Raw genomic sequence first — 22,752 nt, 5'->3', positions numbered from 1 at the left:
GTGAGCGCTATGTTTATTTTGTGTGTTGTGACATTAACGTTCGAGCAACATTATGTTACTATTGCTCTACACCATTTTGAATTTTACTATGTTTGTGATTGCACATTTGCGTACATTTTGTTCGAACGCTGGTTTTCAATATATTATTAAAGTTTGACTGAACTATCTGACTGTTTTTTTGACATTCACTTTAGCGCAGCGTTTTTTTGACATTCACTTTAGCGCAGCGTAGGCGCGGCTTATAGTCCGGGGCGGCTTATTGGTGGACAAAATTATGAAATATGTAATTCATAGAAGGTGCGGCTAATAATCCGGTGCGCCTTATAGTGCGGAAAATACGGTACCCTCATCCGCGCTCTTTTCCTGAAAGCTGATCTGTCCAGTTTTGGAGTTGATGTCAGCAGGCCAGGGAAGCTAGGGTCGATAGGGGGTTTAGCTCGCTCGTCTGCGGGAACAAACTGCCGCCATTGCTTGCCGTGCTACCGAGGTCCTTTGTCCCTGAATTGCTCACACACTCCGGCAGATTCAATGGGGGTCTGGCGGCAGATTTCTTTGACTTTATCGTTGGAAATGCATCTGCTTTGAGTGTCGCAGGATATCCACACATTCTTGCCGTCTCTGTCGTAGCATAGCTTTCGTCGGTAAAGTGTGCGGAACAAACGTCCAATTTCTTGCCACTTTGGCATCTTTGGGCCACTGGTGCAACTTGAATCCGTCCCTGTTCGTGTTGTTACACCCTCCGACAACACACCGACGAGGCATGATGTCTCCAAGGTACGGAAAACAGTCGAAAAAAACGGAAAATAACAGAGCTGATTTGACTCGGTGTTTGAGAAAATGGCGGATTGCTCCGAGAGCGAATATTAGAAAGGCGTTTAATTCGCCAAAATGCACCCATTTAGAGTTCGGAAATCGGTTAAAAAAATATATGGTCTTTTTTCTGCAACATCAAGGTATATATTGACGCTTACATAGGTCTGGTGATAATGTTCCCCTTTAAAGACAACAGATGATTAGATTAACACGTACCACCTGTGAAATCTAATCACCTGCCATCTGTGTCTCGCCGTCAGCACATGCCCCGCTGGTGCTCGTCCTCAGTAACCATGGACAGCGGCGGTGACTTTTGCTTCTGCAGGCGCGCTGATCGCACTTTCCCTCCACAATGATAAATGTCAACAGTGAAAGAAAACCAAATAAAACAAAGTAGGGATGTCCCGATACAGGTTTTTGCACTTCCGATCTGATACCGATATTGTTTTTGCATTTCCGATCCGATACCGATACTGACCGATACTGGCCTATCCGAGCATGTATTAAAGTTTAAAGTTATTTAGCCTACTTAGTTGTCAGAATCATGTTGAAAAGGGTTTTAGTACTCTTGATAACAACTAGCCAGCTGAATTAGGGGAGTTTGAATAATACACAATGGTTGGTAACAAGAAACTGACCTGTTTATTCAAGGATAAACACAAAATAGACAAAATTATACATGACAAACAGAAATGGCATCATTGAAACTAGGGCTGGGCGATATGGCCTTTTTTTAATATTGCAATATTTTAAGGCCATATTGCGATACACGATATATATCTCGATATTTTGCCTTAGCCTTGAATGAACACTTGATGCATATAATCACAGCAGTATGATAATTCTATGTGTTTTGATTGATTGATTGAGACTTTTATTAGTAGGTTGCACAGTGAAGTACATATTCCGTACAATTGACCACTAAATGGTAACACCCCAATAAGTTTTTCAACTTGCTTAAGTCGGGGTCCACTTAAATTGATTCATGATACAGATATATACTATCAGATATATACTATCATCATAATACAGTCATCACACAAGATAATCACATTGAATTATTGACATTATTTATAATCCAGGGTGTGGAGGGGGGCACCGGATGTAAGTGTCAAAAAGACAGCCAAAAGAGTTTGATATGAGAATAAATCTAAAGTTAAAATATAGGGTAGAAATGCACCCATTTGCAGGAAATGTAGTCTTGATTTTCAAAATTTTCTTTCAAGGCTTGCATGTCTACATTAAAACATTCTTCTTCATACTACGTTAATATATGCTACTTTTAAACTTTCATGTAGAGAAGGAAATCACAACTAAAAAAATCAATAATTTTTTCATATGGTGTTGATGTGGAAATTTTTGCCTCGGCATTTTGATGGTGTGGACGTGTGGCACCGAATGGAGATAAGCGTCTTGACAGACGTCACAATATTTGAACAATGATGACGAAAACTGTTTTCTCTGTCGTGTCCGTGTGTCGAAAATTGTTATGCGCTTATTTTTTTTAATTTGATTTTGTGCGTGGCATAGATTTGCTATGCGCAGAGGACGCTTAAACAGTGCGCAATTGCACAGGCGAGCACCTTAGAGGGAGCGTTGCTCGCACGGCTGCGCTAGCATCACAGCTAACGTTAGCCATGCTGCTACCTCTCTGCTCGGGGAGGACGTATACGTATGTGACGTATGACGTGACAGTATGTGACGTGTGTAAGAAGGTGCACTTGCTGTCTGTGAGAGGGAGACACAGGAAAGAGTGAGAAGAGCCTGTCGTGTAATGCCAGCAGCTAAAAGCAACTGCGTGAGAATCCACAGACCTGTGGATGTGTTGAAGGTGTGCTGGAAAATGCGGAACGGAAATTACGGAGCAGCAGAAAAGTGGAATGTATTATTTAAATCGGTGCGTTGGAAAACACGGACCGGAGTTTTTTTTAAACTGGATCTGGATCGGCATTTTCCCATGCCTTGCCGATACGCAATTTTTGGCAAATATCGGCAGCCGATCCGATCCAAATATCGGATCGGGACATCCCTAGGTCACACACCACGGCATTATTGTGAAGACTCCACAATACCGTTACATCCCCACTGATCAAGTGTACATGATTATTATAAAACTGATGAACAATGGCACTGTCCTGATACTGTCGTCATGGCAGGCAAAATGAGATGTTCTCAAACATCACGTTCCTTCTCAGGGGTCCAAAGGGGGTGTGGACGCTGGAAGAAAAAGGCGAGTGCCCTCACTTTAACACCACCTTTGAAGAGGCCCGGCCCAGCCTGACTCACATGGCCCTGCTCGGACTCCAGCGGGCCGGATACCTGAAGTATCTCATCAGCCAGAATGTGGACGGCCTGCATGTGCGATCCGGCTTCCCAAGGTGACTTTGCTTATCAGCACCACTACACAAATGAGCAGCCTTTTTGTAAAATAGAATTTAATAATGAAATCCATCACTCCACCACAGTCAAGTTTTGATAATTAGTACAGATGACAAAAAAAAACATATTCAGTATCTCCTAAAATGTGATTTTTACAAACCCCGTTTCCATATGAGTTGGGAAATTGTGTTAGATGTAAATATAAACGGAATACAATGATTTTCAAATCCTTTTCAAGCCATATTCAGTTGAATATGCTACAAAGACAACATATTTGATGTTCAAACTCATAAACTTTATTTTTTTGTGCAAATAATCATTAACTTTAGAATTTGATGCCAGCAACACGTGACAAAGAAGTTGTGAAAGGTGGCAATAAATACTGATAAAGTTGAGGAATGCTCATCAAACACTTATTTGGAACATCCCACAGGTGTGCAGGCTAATTGGGAACAGGTGGGTGCCATGATTGGGTATAAAAGTAGATTCAATGAAATGCTCAGTCATTCACAAACAAGGATGGGGCGAGGGTCACCACTTTGTCAACAAATGCGTGAGCAAATTGTTGAACAGTTTAAGAAAAACCTTTCTCAACCAGCTATTGCAAGGAATTAAGGGATTTCACGGTCCGTAATATCATCAAAGGGTTGAGAGAATCTGGAGAAATCACTGCACGTAAGCAGCTAAGCCCGTGACCTTCCATCCCTCAGGCTGTACTGCATCAACAAGCGACATCAGTGTGTAAAGGATATCACCACATGGGCTCGGGAACACTTCAGAAACCCACTGTCAGTGACTACAGTTGGTCGCTACATCTGTAAGTGCAAGTTAAAACTCTCCTATGCAAGGTGAAAACCGTTTTATCAACAACACCCAGAAACGCCGTCGGCTTCGCTGGGCCTGAGCTCATCTAAGATGGACTGATGCAAAGTGGAAAAGTGTTCTGCGGTCTGACGAGTCCACATTTCAAATTGTTTTTGGAAACTGTGGACGTCGTGTCCTCCGGACCAAAGAGGAAAAGAACCATCCGGATTGTTATAGGCGCAAAGTGTAAAAGGCAGCATGTGTGATGGTATGGGGGTGTATTAGTGGCCAAGACATGGGTAACTTACACATCTGTGAAGGCGCCATTAATGCTGAAAAGTACATACAGGTTTTGGAGCAACATATGTTGCCATCCAAGCAACGTTACCATGGACGCCCCTGCTTATTTCAGCAAGACAATGCCAAGCCACGTGTTACATCAACGTGGCTTCATAGTAAAAGAGTGCGGGTACCAGACTGGCCTGCCTGTAGTCCAGACCTGTCTAACAGAACATAACGAACCAAAACATGATCCGGGCCACGGGTCATGACAGAAACAGGGTTTTGATACACACTTTTTAGTGACTTGGTACCTGTTCCTATTAGATTGAGGTTAAAATCCACGCAAAGATAATGCTGTAGACTTGATACAAACCCGTAAGTCTTTTGTCAAAGCTGGCTTTACTGTAGGGCAGCACGGTGTCACAGGGGTTAGTGCATGTGCCTCACAATACGAAGGTCCTGAGTAGTCCTGAGTTCAATCCCGGGCTCAGGATCTTTCTGTATGGAGTTTGCATGTTCTCCCCAAGACTGCGTGGGTTCCCTCCGGGTACTCCGGCTTCCTCCCACCTCCAAAGACATGCACCTGGGGATAGGTTGATTGGCAACACTAAATTGGCCCTAGGGTGTGAATGTGAGTGTGAATGTTGTCCTGTAATGAGGTGGCGACTTGTCCAGGGTGTACCCCGCCTTCCGTCCGAATGCAGCTGAGATAGGCTCCAGCACCCCTTGCGACCCCAAAAGGGACAAGCGGTAGGAAATGGATGGATGGATGGATGGGTTTACTGTAAAAAAAAATCTGCTTTGTAGAATTATCGGTACCTGGAACTCATTTTTAATTTGGTTCCAATACAGCAGGGGTGCTCACACGTTTTCTGCAGGCGAGCTACTTTTCAATTGATCAAGTCGTGGGGCTCTACCTCATTCATATATATAATTTATATTTACTTATTTATGAAATATATGTTTTTGTTAACAAGTTAAAGGTGTTTAATGATAATGCAAGCATGTTTAACACATATAGTTAATATTGTTAATACATTAAAGGTGTTTAAAGATAATGCAAGCATGTTTAACACATATAGTTAATATTGTTAATACATTAAAGGTGTTTAATGATAATACAAGTATGTTTAATACATATAGTTAATATTGTTAACAAGTTAAAGGTGTTTAAAAATAATACAAGCATGTTTAACACAAATAGTTAATATTGTTAACAACTTAAAGGTGGTTAAAGATAAAACAAGCATGTTTAACACATATAGTTAATATTGTTAACAACTTAAAGGTGGTTAAAGATAAAACAAGCATGTTTAACACATATAGTTAATATTGTTAACAAGTTAAAGGTGTTTAAAGATAATACAAGCATGTTTAACACATATAGTTAATATTGTTAACAACTTAAAGGTGGTTAAAGATAATACAAGCATGTTTAACACATATAGATTCCTTTCTTTCATGAAGACAAGAATATAAGTTGGTGTATTACCTGATTGTGATGACTTGCATTGATTGGAATCAGACAGTGGTGATGATAACGTCCGCATTTTCGAGTGGAGGAGAAAAAAAGTCCTCCTTTCTGTCCAAGACCACATGAAAGTGGTTGGTTTTTGGCATCTTATTTGTCCAGCTTCCGTACTCCTTTGTATACACTTTACAAGAAATACATTGTCGGCAAACTCCGTAGCTTGCTAGCTTGTGCACGCCAGCTTTCTGAGGCTCTTATTTTGGTAGCGCAGGCAGGATGAAGCAGAGCTTTTATTGTGCAACTGTGCAGTCGGTCTTTGGAGTTTTGACGACAGGTACGGCGCCAGAGTCTGTTGAAATAAAGTGTTTCTCGCCTTCCAGTCGGTAATTTTAATGAGCTGGCAGCAGCCAGCGTCGTCTCAGAAGACCCTCGGGTGCCGTGAATGTCAATCAAGTGACGACAGTGACGTCATAGTGAAGATTTATGATCGCTCATTTTTAGGACTATTTTTTTAATGCCTGGCTGGTGATCGACTGACACACCCTCCGAGATCGACCAGTAGATCGCGATCGACGTAATGAGCACCCCTGCTATACAGATTGTGCTTTCGGGTGTAATTTAGAAGGAACATGCAGGCTCTTACTTCATATGACTCATGTTTTTACAAAGCCAATTTGATCGAACCACTCAAACGGATCCCAAAAAGTGTGAAAGTGGAAGACAATCTTTTCTGCTACTTTTTTGCCCCGGCAAAGCTCTGACCCCAAGCAGCAAATCCAATTCCCTTCTCAATGCACCCATTCAGCCTGTAATGGAAGACCCGCTCTCCCTGCAAGCACTTCCATACATCTCCGACCTCCGGTCTGCTTTTGTCTTTGTCTTTTCTAATAACACGGCCGTGTCGCGCCGCCAAGAGAATCCCATTGAAACGGGAGAAGGGTTGCGGCAATCTGCCAGTAATGAAACCTGGTGGACCGTAGAGCATTTATCACAGAGCCAGTCAGCAACAAATAACTTGGCAACGAGGGTTGTCGTGTATACTTTGTACACTGATATCTAAGTGCAGGTTGTTTCTGGTCCTAATAGGGATTTGTTGTCGGAGCTTCATGGAAACATGTTTGTGGAGGAGTGTGAAAAGTGTGGCAGGTACGTTAACACACACATACTCACATTTTTCTCATTTAATTAATTCACAGTTTCTTTGGTTTCTATGACTGATAACAAAAAAAAACACCATGTTACTTCTGTCTTTTTTTCTGTAATCTACTATAATAGGCCCTTTTCCACCTAAAGTTCCCTTTTGGTTCGTGGATCTATAGGTTCTTGTAGAAGTGTGTGGTTTGTGTTTCCACCACATTTCACAGTTCAGGTAGTTTACACAAATCAGGCTGATGACGTATGGAGGAGTGGTTTAATATAGTTAATCTACACTGATACCATGTAAATAAACAGACATTATTAGGCCACAGTTCTTTTACTAACAAGTAAGTAATTGAAATACAAAGCAAACATGTACAAAACGATATGATTTATCAAATAAATTGTTTATAAAAAGTCAGGCTTTTGTTTGCAGGGAAGTTGTTTTCTCGGTAAATGATGAATTCATGAGGGTCAGGCGATTTCTTGTGGTCCATTTCCGTCGTAAATAACAATATATAAATAATAAATGTCAGTGTTTATCTGTAAATAACAATATTTAAATAATAAATGCCAGTGTTTATCTGTAAATAACAATATATAAATAATACATGTCAGTGTTTATCTGTAAATAACAATATATAAATAATAAATGTCAGTGTTTATCTGTAAATAACAATATATAAATAATAAATGTCGGTGTTCATCTGTAAATAACAATATTTGAATAATAAATGTCAGTGATTATCTGTAAATAACTATATTTAAATAATAGAAGTCAGTGTTTATCTGTAAAAAAACAATATATAAATTATAAATGTCTGTGTTTATCTGTAAATGACAATATTTAAATAGAAGTCAGTGTTTATCTGTAAATAACAATAGATAAATTATAAATGTCAGTGTTTATCTGTAAATAACAACATATAAATAATAGATGTCAGTGTTTATCTGTAAATAACAATATATAATTAATACATGTCAGTGTTTATCTGTATCAATCAATCAATCAATGTTTATTTATATAGCCCTAAATCACAAGTGTCTCAAAGGGCTGCACAAGCCACAACGACATCCTCGGTACAGAGCCCACATAAGGGCAAGGAAAAACTCACCCCAGTGAATAACAATATATAAATAATGTCAGTGTTTATCTGTAAATAACAATATATAAATAATAAATGTCAGTGTTCATCCGTAAATAACAATATTTAAATAATAAATGTCAGTGATTATCTGTAAAAACAATATTTAAATAATAGATGTCAGTGTTTATCTGTAAATAACAATATATAAATAATAAATGTCAGTGTTTATCTGTAAATAACAATATATAAATAATAAATGTCGGTGTTCATCTGTAAATAACAATATTTGAATAATAAATGTCAGTGATTATCTGTAAAAAAACAATATTTAAACAATAGATGTCAGTGTTTATCTGTAAATAACAATATATAAATGATAAATGTCCGTGTTTATCTGTAAATAACAATATTTAAATAATAGAAGTCAGTGTTTATCTGTAAATAACAATAGATAAATTATAAATGTCAGTGTTTATCTGTAAATAACAATTAATAAATAATAGATGTCAGTGTTTATCTGTAAATAACAATATATAAATAATAAATGTCAGTGTTTATCTGTAAATAACATGTAAATAATAGATGTCAGTGTTTATCTGTAAATAACAATATATAATTAATACATGTAAGTGTTTATCTGTAAATAACAATATATAAATAATGTCAGTGTTCATCTGTAAATAACAATATTTAAATAATAAATGTCAGTAATTATCTGTAAAAACAATATTCAAATAATAGATGTCAGTGTTTATCTGTAAATAACAATATTTAAATAATAGAAGTCAGTGTTTATCTGTAAATAACAATATATCAATAATAAATGTCAGTGTTCATCTGTAAATAACAATATATAAATAATAAATGTCGGTGTTCATCTGTAAATAACAATATTTGAATAATAAATGTCAGTGATTATCTGTAAAAAAACAATATTTAAACAATAGATGTCAGTGTTTATCTGTAAATAACAATATATAAATTATAAATTTCCGTGTTTATCTGTAAATAACAATATATAAATAATAGATGTCAGTGTTTATCTGTAAATAACAATATATAAATAATAGATGTCAGTGTTTATCTGTAAATAATATATAAATAACAAATGTCAGTGTTTATCTGTAAATAACAACATATAAATAATAGATGTCAGTGTTTATCTGTAAATAACAATATATAATTAATACATGTAAGTGTTTATCTGTAAATAACAATATATAAATAATGTCAGTGTTTATCTGTAAATAACAATATATAAATAATAAATGTCAGTGTTCATCTGTAAAAAACAATATTTAAATAATAAATGTCAGTGATTATCTGTAAAAACAATATTTAAATATCTGTAAATAACAATATTTAAATAATAAATGTCAGTGATTATCTGTAAAAACAATATTTAAATAATGGATGTCAGTGTTTATCTGTAAATAACAATATTTAAATAATAGAAGTCAGTGTTTATTCTGTAAATAACAATATATCAATAATAAATGTCAGTGTTTATCTGTAAATAACAATATATAAATAATACATGTCAGTGTTTATCTTTAAATAACTATATATGAATAATAAATGTCAGTGTTTATCTGTAAATAACAATATATAAATAATAAATGTCAGTGTTTATCTGTAAATAACAATATATCAATTATAAATGTCAGTGTTTATCTGTAAATAACAATATATAAATAATACGTGTCAGTGTTTATCTGTAAATAACTATATATGAATAATAAATGTCAGTGTTTATCTGTAAATAACAATATATAAATAATAAATGTCAGTGTTTATCTGTAAATAACAATATATGAATAATAAATGTCAGTGTTTATCTCACGCCAACAACACAAACATATCAACGTTAGCTTGTTAGCATTAGCATCATGTTGACTGGGGTTGAGGCTAATAACTACACAAATGGTGCGTCACTGACTACTTTTACAACATGTAATAAAGTAAATAGTTAACAATTCATGCCATTCAACATCATTCCACTCGTGTGCTGCCTCCTTTATTTCACATTTATCCAACAAAGTCCGAGTAGTAAGCAGCTGAGTCCGGCTTCATACCTCTCCATTAATACGTTTGAAAGAGTCAGTCTACTTCTCGTAGCTTTGCGTATTGAAATGTAGTTTATAAAAAATAATAAACAAACTGCATACAGTTTAAAGACTAAGCCTGAGTAAAAATAGTTCCACTGATCAGCCTTCTTCAACACAGCCCGCCCTCGAAAAGGTTCTCGGTCGATTGGAAAAGCCCCACCTAGCTAGGAGGAACTCCAAAAGGTTCCTAAAGAACTAAATCTAGTTCTAATAATCTAGGGGGAAGTTCCTGTGGTGGAAAAGGGCCAAATGTGAACAATGGTTGTTTTATTTAAAAGCAAAAAAAATGAGACTGTGTGCTTCCCCAGACAGTATGTCAGGGAAAAGGTGATTGGCGTGATGGGGCTCAAACCGACGGGACGTTATTGCGATGTGGTGCGCTCAAGGGGGCTCAGAGCCTGCAGGTGAGCGTGCACACGGCCATTTTTATCTGCAGGTTATATGAATGAATCCGTCCACACATTGAAGACTATGTGTTCTTCTTTATGACCACAGAGGGAAGTTAATGAGTACTATACTGGACTGGGAGGACGCTCTTCCTGACAGAGATCTGAACAAAGCAGACAGTGCAAGCAGGTAAAGTTTGTATCTCCCTCCCCCCCCCCGATGCAGTTCAACTACCATATTTTCCGCACTATTAGCCGCACCTAAAAACCACAAATTTACTCAAAAGCTGACAGTGCGGCTTATAACCCGGTGCGCTTTATATATGGATTAATATTAAGATTCATTTTCATAAAGTTTAGGTCTCGCAACTACGGCAAACAGCCGCCATCTTTTTTCCCCGTAGAAGCGGAAGCGCTTCTTCTTCTACGGCAAGCAACCGCCAAGGTAAGCACCCGCCCCCATAGAAGAGGAAGCGCTTCTTCTTCTACTGTAAGCAACCACCCGCCCCCGTAGAAGAAGAAGAAGGGCGCGGATATTACGTTTCATTTCCTTTGTGTGTTTACATCTGTAAAGACCACAAAATGGCTCCTACTAAGCGACAGGTTTCCGGTTCATGAAAAGACGCAATCTCTCCATCCGCACACGGACTACTATTTCACAGCAACTGCCTAAAGACTTTCAAGAAAAGCTGGCTACTTTCCGTGCATATTGTAAAAACAAGATAGCTGAAAAAAAGATCCGGCCAGAGAACATTATCAACATGGACGAGGTTCCACTGACTTTTGATATTCCTGTGAACCGCACTGTGGATACAACGGGAGCACGTACGGTGAATATTCGCACCACAGGGAATGAGAAGTCATCCTTCACTGTGGTTCTAGCTTGCCATGCTAATGGCCAGAAACTTCCACCCATGGTGATATTCAAAAGGAAAACCTTGCCAAAAGAGACCTTTCCAGCCGGCGTCATCATAAAAGCTAACTCGAAGGGATGGATGGATGAAGAAAAGATGAGCGAGTGGTTAAGGGAAGTTTACGCGAAGAGGCCGGGTGGCTTTTTTCACGCAGCTCCGTCCATGTTGATATACGACTCCATGCGCGCCCACATCACGCTGGTTTTTAATATATTATTAAAGTTTGACTGACCTATCTGACTGTTTTTTTGACATTCCCTTTAGCGCAGTTAGATGCGGCTTATAACACGGGGCGGCTTATAGGTGGACAAAGTTTTGAAATATGCCGTTCATTGAAGGCGCGGCTTATAACCCAGGGCGGCTTATGGTGCGGAAAATACGGTACACTCCACACCAGGAAATACTTTCTGTAAAAACCCTCTTTGGTTGTAATGGACACATCAGTGCCTTTTAGTGTAGACATTTCCATCTTTTACTCAGATAATGGTTTTACGGTGTGCTAAGTGGGGACCGAATATGTGTTTGTTCCTTCTTGATGCGCTCACTCTGTGACTCATTACACATCTGATTACCATTTGGTGTAAATGGCCAAGAACATAACTCACGCCCCAGCAAGTTCATAAAAAAAATGTGTCCCGCATCTTTGTCGTCGCTGTATCGGCTTATGTAACGACAATAGTACCTCAACTTAGGAGCTCAATTGGTTCCACGATAGAGTTTGTAACTCAAAAAATAAAATCAATTTAACCCGTAGTTGTCAGGTTCAAACACTGAAGACATCTATTAAACAAGACAAGAAGCAAAGAATCAAACAGAGACCGAATTCAATTTGGACTCAATATTGAGGAGAGTCGCCTGTACACTGTACCCTTGCACAGTATCTCAGCACGCTCTGGCGAAAGATTGTACAACTCCTCCTTTATTAGACTTTCTCTGACCACATGACCACAGCTGCTTCCAGAAGGGAAGTGGGTTGTAAACAGCGTTTGCCTTTGGTTACAGAACAGTTCAAAAGAAAAGGTCGTAAACGAGTTCAAAAAGAGTTCGTAAAATAGTTCAAAAAGGGGTCCATAAAATAGTTAAAAAAGAGTTCGTACATTTTTTTTCCAAAAAGGGGTCCATAAAATAGTTCAAAAAGAGTTCGTAAAATAGTTCAAAAAGAGTTCGTAAAATAGTTCAAAAAGGGGTCCATAAAATAGTTCAAAAGAGGTCATCTGGAAATTGGGCAGATCCTGCCATCTCTCCGCTTTGAAGTCCTTGTGGGGTCGGCAACCCGCGGCTCTTTGATCACTCTGTTGCGGCTCAGCAGCTTACTTGCTGAACCCCCCAATTTCCCGTGAGACTTCCGGATTTCAGTGCCTCTCGCAGAAAACTCCCGGGATTAATATTCACCGAAATTCACACTTACAGCTATAATAAGGGTGTGCCATCATGGTACAACATTTGGCGCCCTCTACAATCTGTATTATATACAGATGTTATACAATATACATCTTCTGCTTGCACACGTACGTGACAGCAATGCATACTTGGTCAACAGCCACACAGGTTACACTGACGGTGGTCATATAAAACAACTTTAACCACTCTTACTAATAATGCGCCACACTTTGAACCAAAACCAAACAAGAATGACAAACACATTTCGGGAGAACATCTGCACCTTAACACAACATAAACACAACAGAACAAACACCCAGAATCCCATGCAGCCCTGACTCTTCCGGGCTACATTATACAATATTCTAACAGTAGTTGTCACGCAAAACAGCACAATTTTAACACGCCTTTCACAAGAAAAACAGTACTGTACAAGGTCTGCTGTCATTAGGATGCCGACTGCTAGGATGTTCATATATTCCCATTTAGATGTCCCATAAGCCTTGCGAAGAAACGGGGGGGAGGAACAAGCGCTTTTAGTGTCGTTGTCACGTTCAAACACAGGACATCTATTAAACAAGACAAAAAGGCAAGGAATCAAACAGAGACAGAATTCAATTTAGACTCAATTGAGGAGAGACGGCGTCAACCTGTAACCTCTTACAGTGTCTTTGCACGCTCTGACGAAGAAGGTCTTCGTCTCCTCTTTTAATTCAGATGTTCCATGTTCACGCACCAACATATGTCACAGCAGGAATTGGGAGTATGTAAAACAGTCATTGTTTTCGGTCGCCTTGAAGTCCAAGAAGAGGACTTCTCGGGCTTGGGCTCTTCCTGGATCCAGCTGGGGCAGGTGTTGGAGGACAATGGACAACCCCTCCCGTCTCCTGTCCACAGCAACTTCAAGAGGGCAGCGGGTCGTAAATAGCGTTGACCAAATAGTTGGAAGAGAGTTTGGGAACCACTTCAAAGAGAGTTCGTTTAACACTTCAAAGAGAGATTTCCTCCGGGAGTTGAGCATATCCTGCCATCTGTCCGTGCTGAAATCACAGTGGCGCCTCACGAGCCTTCCTCCTCTTGCCAGGCCTCCAAAGACAGCATTCATAATACCACGTTTCTTTTGTTATAACTTACAAACAATTATTCCAACAGTCGTTCTCGCAACTTCCAGGCCCGAAACGACTTTCAAAGTGTCCCAACTTGTCGGAACACCTAATCAGACTTCTTCTGTCCAGGTGAGATGCATTACTTATAGAGATGTCCGATATTATCGGCCGATAAATGCTTTAAAATGTAATATCGGAAATTATCGGTATCGGTTTCAAAAAGTAAAATGTATGACTTGTTAAAACGCCGCTGTACGGAGTGCTACACGGACGTAGGGAGAAGTATAGAGCAGTTGCGTCTCTCAGTCATACTTGCCAACCCTCCCCATTTTCCAGGGAGACTCCCGAATTTCAGTGCCCCTCCCGAAAATCTCCCAGGGCAACCATTCTCCCGAATTTCTCCCGATTTCCACCCAGACAACAATATTGGAGGCGTGCCTTAAAGGCACTGCCTTTACCATATAATACCTACGGCTTTTCACACACACAAAAGAATGCAAGCATACTTGGTCAACAGCCATACAGGTCACACTGAGGGTGGCCGTATAAACAACTTTAACACTGTTACAAATATGCGCCACACTGTGAACCCACACCAAACAAGAATGACAAACACATTTCGGGAGAACATCCGCGCCGTAACACAACATAAACACAACAGAACAAATACTCAGAACCCCTTGCAGCACTAGCTCTTCCGGGACGCTACAATATACACCCCTGCGCCCCCAGCCTCCTCATGCTCTCTCAGGGAGAGCATGTCCCAAATTCCAAGCTGCTGTTTTGAGGCATGTTAAAAAAAATAATGCACTTTGTGACTTCAATAATAAATATGGCAGTGCCATGTTGGCATTTTTTTTTTCCATAACTTGAGTTGATTTATTTTGGGAAACCTTGTTACATTGTTTAATGCATCCAGCGGGGCATCACAAGAAAATTAGGCATAATAATGTGTTCATTCCACGACTGTATATATCGGTATCGGTTGATATCGGAATCGCTAATTAAGAATTGGACAATATCGGAATATCGGATATCGGCAAAAAAGCCATTATCGGACATCTCTAATTACTTATGGTCTAAAATAAACTTACAGGGAGCAGGGAAGCGAGGAAGCAGCAGACCACTCGATGATGTACAGCGCCGCTCTAAATAGTTTGTCTGCGTTAGCGCTTATAATAACGATATCACTAATGCTTTGTTATTATTCAAGTCAACAAATGTAAATGGAGTATTGTTGGCGGTTTTTGAATGGTTATTTATTGGAGTTTGGGCGGAATTGTGGAGCTCCCATTGGCTCCGCTGTAAGCGGACTTTTATTTACGTATATTTAATATTTAGAATGCAAAAGCAAAGAGGCAGCTTAAATCTCCACATATTCCTAAACGGAGGCACCACTGTATTTTGTTAAAAACAAGTTTGTGTCATGTCTGTGTGATCATGTTTTTGTTTTGGTCATGTTCGTTTTGGGTTTTGGACTTTTTGTGCACTTTTGTTTTGTCACCATAGCAACCATTAGTTTTCACCTGTCACGTCACGCACCGGTTTCACGTTTTGAGTCACGCACCTGCTTTCACTAATCATGTCCATAGTATTTAAGTTCATTCTTTTCAGTTTGTCGTTCTGACGACCTCACCACATTTATGCTCTGTCCATTCTTTCCATGTCCATTCCTCAAGCAACTATTTTTGTCCAAGCCAAGTAAGTTTTTGTTCCATGTTTATAGTATTTTTGGTTTCATAGTTTGTTCTCCGCCATTGTGCGTGTTTTTTCGTTAGTACTTTTTTGCTATAGTCTTTTGGTTTCATAGTTTATTCTCCGCCACTGTGCGCGCTTTTCGTTTGTACTTTTTTTTATGATATATTAATAAATCATGTACCTTCATTCCCGTCTCGCCCGAGCCAACTTTCCGTTGCATCCCGGAAAAGCAAACACCCAAGACCAAGTCTTGACAGTAGGTCGTCAGCACGACAAACTGAAAAGAATGAACTTAAATACTATGGACATGATTAGTGAAAGCAGGTGCGTGACTCAAAACGTGAAACAGGTGCGTGACGTGACAGGTGAAAACTAATGGTTGCTATGGTGACAAAACAAAAGTGCACAAAAGGTCCAAAACCCAAAACGAACATGACCAAAACAAAAACATGATCACACAGACATGACAGAAAAAAATTGTACAAACGAAAAGCGCGCACAGTGGCGGAGAATAAACTATGAAACCAAAAGACTATAGCAAAAAAGTACAAACGAAAAAACACGCACAATGGCGGAGAACAAACTATGAAACCAAAAAGACTATAAACATGGAACAAAAACTTACTTGGCTTGGACAAAAATAGTTGCTTGAGGAATGGACATGGAAAGAATGGACAGAGCATAAATGTGGTGAGGTCGTCAGAACGACAAACTGAAAAGAATGAACTTAAATACTATGGACATGATTAGTGAAAGCAGGTGCGTGACTCAAAACGTGAAACAGGTGCGTGACGTGACAGGTGAAAACTAATGGTTGCTATGGTGACAAAACAAAAGTGCACAAAAAGTCCAAAACCCAAAACGAACATGACCAAAACAAAAACATGATCACACAGACATGACAGTTTGTGGAAGTTGCTTCCTCGCAGTCCCACTGTCAGACATGGCACAGGAGCCCAGCGTGCAGGTTTTAACAAGGTTTTGATAATCACAAGGTTTTAAATAAAGTCCTCTCTCCAGCAGGACGCGACTTTTCAGCCACGTCCGTATCCTCTCTTCCCTCCTGCTCCCGGCCGCTTACTGTTAAAGACAACAGATGATTAGATTAACACGTACCACCTGTGAAATCTAATCACCTGCCAGCTGTGTCTCGCCGTCAGCACTGCCACGCCCCCGTCTGATGGTGCTCTGTCCTCAGCACCATGGACAGAGGCGGTGACCTTTGCTCCTGCAGACAGCGCTGGCCACATCTTCCTCCATTACTTACATGCATGTGTTGTGTTTTTTCTTGCTCCAGACTAGCAGACCTGGCACTGACGCTGGGCACCTCCCTGCAGATCAAACCCAGCGGTGACCTTCCACTCGTCACCAAACGTAAAGGCGGGAAAGTGGTCATTGTCAACCTGCAGCCCACCAAGCATGTACGCTCACTCCTGCACACCTTAAATACTAAGACTACATTGACACATTCAGTAATGGTGACGTAGACGTCCACTTACCTCCACTCGTCTGATTAATGGAAGTCATTTAGTCTAAAGTACCGTATTTTCCGCACTATTAGCCGCACCTAAAAACCACAAATTTACTCAAAAGCTGACAGTGCGGCTTATAACCCGGTGCGCTTTATATATGGATTCATTTTCATAAAGTTTCGGTCTCGCAACTACGGTAAACAGCCGCCATCTTTTTTCCCCGTAGAAGAGGAAGTGCTTCTTCTTCTACGCAAGCAACCGCCAAGGTAAGCACCCGCCCCCATAGAACAGGAAGCGCTTCTTCTTCTACTGTAAGCAACCACCCGCCCCCGTAGAAGAAGAAAAAGCGCGCGGATATTACGTTTCATTTCCTTTGTGTGTTTACATCTGTAAAGACCACAAAATGGCTCCTACTAAGCGACAGGTTTCCGGTTCATGAAAAGATGCAATCTCTCCATCCGCACACGGACTACTATTTCACAGCAACTGCCTAAAGACTTTCAAGAAAAGCTGGCTACTTTCCGTGCATATTGTAAAAACAAGATAGCTGAAAAAAAGATCCGGCCAGAGAACATTATCAACATGGACGAGGTTCCACTGACTTTTGATATTCCTGTGAACCGCACTGTGGATACAACGGGAGCACGTACGGTGAATATTCGCACCACAGGGAATGAGAAGTCATCCTTCACTGTGGTTCTAGCTTGCCATGCTAATGGCCAGAAACTTCCACCCATGGTGATATTCAAAAGGAAGACCTTGCCAAAAGAGACCTTTCCAGCCGGCGTCATCATAAAAGCTAACTCGAAGGGATGGATGGATGAAGAAAAGATGAGCGAGTGGTTAAGGGAAGTTTACGCGAAGAGGCCGGGTGGCTTTTTTCACGCAGCTCCGTCCATGTTGATATACGACTCCATGCGCGCCCACATCACGCTGGTTTTTAATATATTATTAAAGTTTGACTGACCTATCTGACTGTTTTTTTGACATTCCTTTAGCGCAGTTAGATGCGGCTTATAACACGGGGCGGCTTATAGGTGGACAAAGTTTTGAAATATGCCGTTCATTGAAGGCGCGGCTTATAACCCAGGGCGGCTTATGGTGCGGAAAATACGGTAGTTGGATGCGAGTGAGCGAAAACAATAATTAGTGCTCCATTCCTTGAAGAAATAGGAGGTTGTTATTGTTCAACATTGAGGGCGATGCAGCACTAAATACTTGCCACTTTCTGTCGCTTAAGCAATCGCAGAGTACACTGTAAACTTGAAATAGGATTAGTCCAAAAACTGGTGCCGTATCAATCGGTGCGGCTTCATCAATCAATCAATCAATCAATGTTTATTTATATAGCCCTAAATCACAAGTGTCTCAAAGGGCTGCACAAGCCACAACGACATCCTCGGTACAAAGCCCACATAAGGGCAAGGAAAAACTCACCCCAGTGGGACGTCGATGTGAATGACTATGAGAAACCTTGAAGAGGGCCGCATATGTGGGTAACCCCCCCCCCCCCCCCCCCCCCTCTAGGGGAGACCGAAAGCAATGGATGTCGAGTGGGTCTGACATAATATTGTGAGAGTCCAGTCCATAGTGGATCCAACATAATAGTAAGAGTCCAGTCCATAGTGGGGCCAGCAGGACACCATCCTGAGCGGAGACGGGTCAGCAGCGCAGAGATGTTCCCAGCCGATGCACAGGCGAGCGGTCCATCCCGGGTCCCGACTCTGGACAGCCAGCACTTCATCCATGGCCACCGGACCTGTGCCCCCCCCCCCCCCCCCCCCCCCCCCCCCCAAGGAAAAGGGGAGCAGAGGAGAAAAGAAAAGAAACGGCAGATCAACTGGTCTAACAGGGGGGCTATTTAAAGGCTAGAGTATACAAATGAGTTTTAAGATGGGACTTAAATGCTTCTACTGAGGTAGCATCTGTAATTGTTACCGGGAGGGCATTCCATAGTACTGGAGCCCCAATAGAAAACGCTCTATAGCCCGCAGACTTTTTTGGGGCTCTGGGAATCACTAATAAGCCGGAGTTCTTTGAACGCAGATTTCTTGCCGGGACATATGGTACAATGCAATCGACAAGATAGGACGGAGCTAGACCGTGTAGTATTTTATACGTAAGTAGTAAAACCTTAAAGTCACATCTTAAGTGCACAGGAAGCCAGTGCAGGTGAGCCAGTATAGGCGTAATATGATCAAACTTTCTTGTTCTTGTCAAAAGTCTAGCAGCCGCATTTTGTACCAATTGTAGTCTTTTAATGCTAGACATAGGGAGACCCGAAAATAATACGTTACAGTAGTCGAGACGAGACGTAACGAACGCATGAATAATGATCTCAGCGTCGCTAGTGGATAAAATAGAACGAATTTTAGCGATATTACGGAGATGAAAGAAGGCCGTTTTAGTAACACTCTTAATGTGTGACTCAAAGGAGAGAGTTGAGTCGAAAATAATACCCAGATTCTTTACTGATTCGCCTTGTGTAATTGTTTGGTTGTCAAATGTTAAGGTGGTATTATTAAATAAATGTCGGTGTTTAGCAGGACCGATAATCAGCATTTCCGTTTCCTTGGCGTTGAGTTGCAAGAAGTTAGCGGAAATCCATTGTTTAATTTCATTAAGACACGCCTCTAGCTGACTACAATCTGGCGTGTTGGTCAGCTTTAGGGGCATGTAGAGTTGGCTGTCATCAGCATAACAATGAAAGCTAACACCGTATTTGCGTATGATGTCGCCTAGCGGCAGCATGTAAGTACTGAAGAGTGCAGGGCCAAGAACCGAACCCTGAGGAACTCCGCACGTTACCTTAACATAGTCCGAGGTCACATTATTATGGGAGACGCACTGCATCCTGTCAGTAAGATACGAGTTAAACCACGACAAAGCTAAGTCTGACATACCAATACGTGTTTTGATACGCTCTAATAAAATATTATGATCGACGGTATCGAAAGCAGCGCTAAGATCAAGAAGCAGCAACATAGATGACATCCATCGTTAGCAGTAGATCATTAGTCATTTTTGCGAGGGCTGTCTCCGTAGAGAGCAAAGTCGTACTAAAACATTTTGACCCATTTTTGAGCACCGTGTGTAATATTCTATATTTTCAATGGAACATAAATTGTTTTGGTGTTGTTTCCTTGAGTCATCTCGCAGTCTACACATATCTCTCATGTGTGACTGCCATCTACTGATGCCAATTATCATTACATCCCTCCATCCATTTTCTACCGCTTATTCCCTTTGGGCTCACGGGACCATGTACCCAATAAAATAGCTTCGAGGTCGCTAAGCACAGCCAAAATTATTACGTACATTAGGTGCACCGGGTTATAGGGCGCACTGTCGATTTTTGGAGAAAATGAAAGGATTTTAAGTGCGCTTTATAGTCTGAATAAATACAGTATGTCGCCGTCACACAGCTCACGTCCAGCATTTGTGATGTCACAAATGTTTTTTTCTTGATAAATGGAAAATTCCAACAGAAAACACTCCAAAATTTTATTTGAAAGTTTTACCTCAACGATTGAAATTTGGAGACAAGCTATTTCGACATAAATGGAGTGCTTACCCAAATCAACTGGAAACGTCCTCGGCGAGCTGGACCAAACGGACAACTGTCCATGGAGTGAGTCACTTTAATATTGATCATGACACACGCTGCACGTCATGTGTGTTATTACAACTACAGTACGTACACTGTCTGGCTAGCTGTGTACAAACACAACATGAAATAATACTTTACATATACTGTAATATGATTGTTCATGTTTGTCACTCAGTACAGATTGGTGTTCTATCACAGTGTTCATCACGCTCCAATCGGGTGTCTTGCAGGACAAGCACGCCCACCTGCTCATCCACGGCTACGTGGACCAGGTCATGGAGCAGCTCATGGACCATCTCGGCTTGGACATCCCAAAGTGGGAGGGGCCAACCGTGTGCGAGAGCTGCACCGATGTCGACGTCAAGCCCGTGCACGCTCTTAGCGCGGACGTGAAGGTCAAAGGTAAACCGAGGAAGAGAGCAGCAGAGTGTGCGGAAGACACCATCAAAGAAGATCCTGTAAAGAAGGAGAGGGCAGAAGAGACCGTAAAGAAGGAGAGGGCAGAAGCTATGTGACAACAAATAGTATTCTCCTCATCAAAACTACGTCCTGCCTTCAAAAAGAGATCTAGATTGATCTCGCCTCTTCATTTCCACTGTGGAATCTTCTTTGTCCCTGAAGAAGACTCAGCCTGAAGCCTCACAAGATGGCAGTCATGCAACATGGACCACTCGTAGGTTTCTCCCGCCGTGATGCTTGTCAAAATCTACAACGCGTGTGTGGAAGGTACGTCCTCGCAGTCCCACGGTCAGACACGGCACAGGAGCCAAGCGTTTAACAAGATTTTAATAATAATGTTTTTAACAAAAGTTGTCTCTCCAGTAGAACGTGACTTTTCAGTCACGTCCGTATCCTCTCTCCCCTCCTGCTCCCGGCCGCTTACTGTTAAAGACAACAGTTGATTAGATTAACACGTTACCACCTGTGAAATCACCTGCCAGCTGTGTCTCGCCGTCACAAAAGTTGTCTCTCCAGTAGAACGTGACTTTTCAGTCACGTCCGTATCCCCTCTCCCCTCCTGCTCCCGGCCGCTTACTGTTAAAGACAACAGTTGATTAGATTAACACGTTACCACCTGTGAAATCACCTGCCAGCTGTGTCTCGCCGTCACAAAAGTTGTCTCTCCAGTAGAACGTGACTTTTCAGTCACGTCCGTATCCTCTCTCCCCTCCTGCTCCCGGCCGCTTACTGTTAAAGACAACAGATGATTAGATTAACACGTTACCACCTGTAAAATCGAATCACCTGCCAGCTGTGTCTCGCCGTCAGCACTGCCAAGCCCCCGTCTGATGGTGCTCTGTCCTCAGCACCATGGACAGAGGCGGTGACCTTTGCTCCCTCCACAGCATGGTTATAAATAACGCCTTTTACTAAGGTGTCAGCACCTTATTAAAACGTGTATTTGTAACATTGTGTTCTAGTTTTTGTCCCTCTGGTAAAGAAACATCTCCTTGTATGAAGGACGTACAACAGGAGCCTACTCGAATAGAACCTCTAGTTGTAAATAGATTATTGTTACTAAATGACTTTTTTTAAATCTCAGGAACAATGCTTTTTTTTTATACTGTCTTTTGGTAATAAATCCAAGCACAGCCTCTGTAGTATGAATTTGTTGTACAATCTGCGGTGAGTACTGGCCTACTTTCCGTTGAAAGGCAACATAAAAGAAATGATAATGATATAATTTCTATTCCTGCGTTTGCCATGGGACCTCATTAACTTCTCCCGGGTCAGCGCTGACATGCTCTTTATGCGCATGACAATAGTCTCATTATGCCGCACAATCAAAAGCATCCCCGTTTGGTTTTGGGGGTTAATGCGAGGCGGCCCAATCTCAAATGCTTAGATGGGCTCATCCAAGACGTGTAGCTGCAACTCCAAGCGCTTACCTGTCTACCGGGCACAGAAAATGGGTCATTGCACATGTTGGCGTCTGTGAATGCGTTAACTGTGCTGCGGTTGTCCGAGTGAAAGAAGAACATTAAAGGGGAACATTATCACCATTTCAGAAGGGTTAAAACCATTAAAAATCAGTTCCCAGTGGCTTATTTTATTTTTCGAAGTTTTTTTCAAAATTTTACCCATCACGCAATATCCCTAAAAA

General features: G+C 40.8%; 1 protein-coding gene across 2 annotated transcripts in view; it reads left to right on the top strand.

The window, feature by feature from the left end:
* Nucleotides 1-22,475, top strand: part of sirt6 (sirtuin 6) — a 44,131-nt gene extending 21,656 nt beyond the window's left edge. The window contains exons 3-8 of one of the 2 annotated variants that reach the window (XM_061979838.2): nucleotides 3,009-3,191; nucleotides 6,836-6,895; nucleotides 10,391-10,486; nucleotides 10,578-10,658; nucleotides 16,864-16,987; nucleotides 20,879-22,475. In XM_061979838.2, coding sequence (XP_061835822.1) covers nucleotides 3,009-3,191; nucleotides 6,836-6,895; nucleotides 10,391-10,486; nucleotides 10,578-10,658; nucleotides 16,864-16,987; nucleotides 20,879-21,163 — 829 coding nt within the window. In that variant the 3' untranslated portion in view covers nucleotides 21,164-22,475. The remainder of the gene's footprint in view (nucleotides 1-3,008; nucleotides 3,192-6,835; nucleotides 6,896-10,390; nucleotides 10,487-10,577; nucleotides 10,659-16,863; nucleotides 16,988-20,878) is intronic. The other variant, XM_061979839.2, reaches the window with a different exon arrangement.
* Nucleotides 22,476-22,752: the final 277 nt, after the last annotated feature.

The sequence above is a fragment of the Nerophis lumbriciformis genome, linkage group LG19, assembly GCF_033978685.3.
Source record: "Nerophis lumbriciformis linkage group LG19, RoL_Nlum_v2.1, whole genome shotgun sequence".
Taxonomy (NCBI): domain Eukaryota; kingdom Metazoa; phylum Chordata; class Actinopteri; order Syngnathiformes; family Syngnathidae; genus Nerophis; species Nerophis lumbriciformis.
This window is presented reverse-complemented; position numbering and strand designations above follow the sequence as displayed.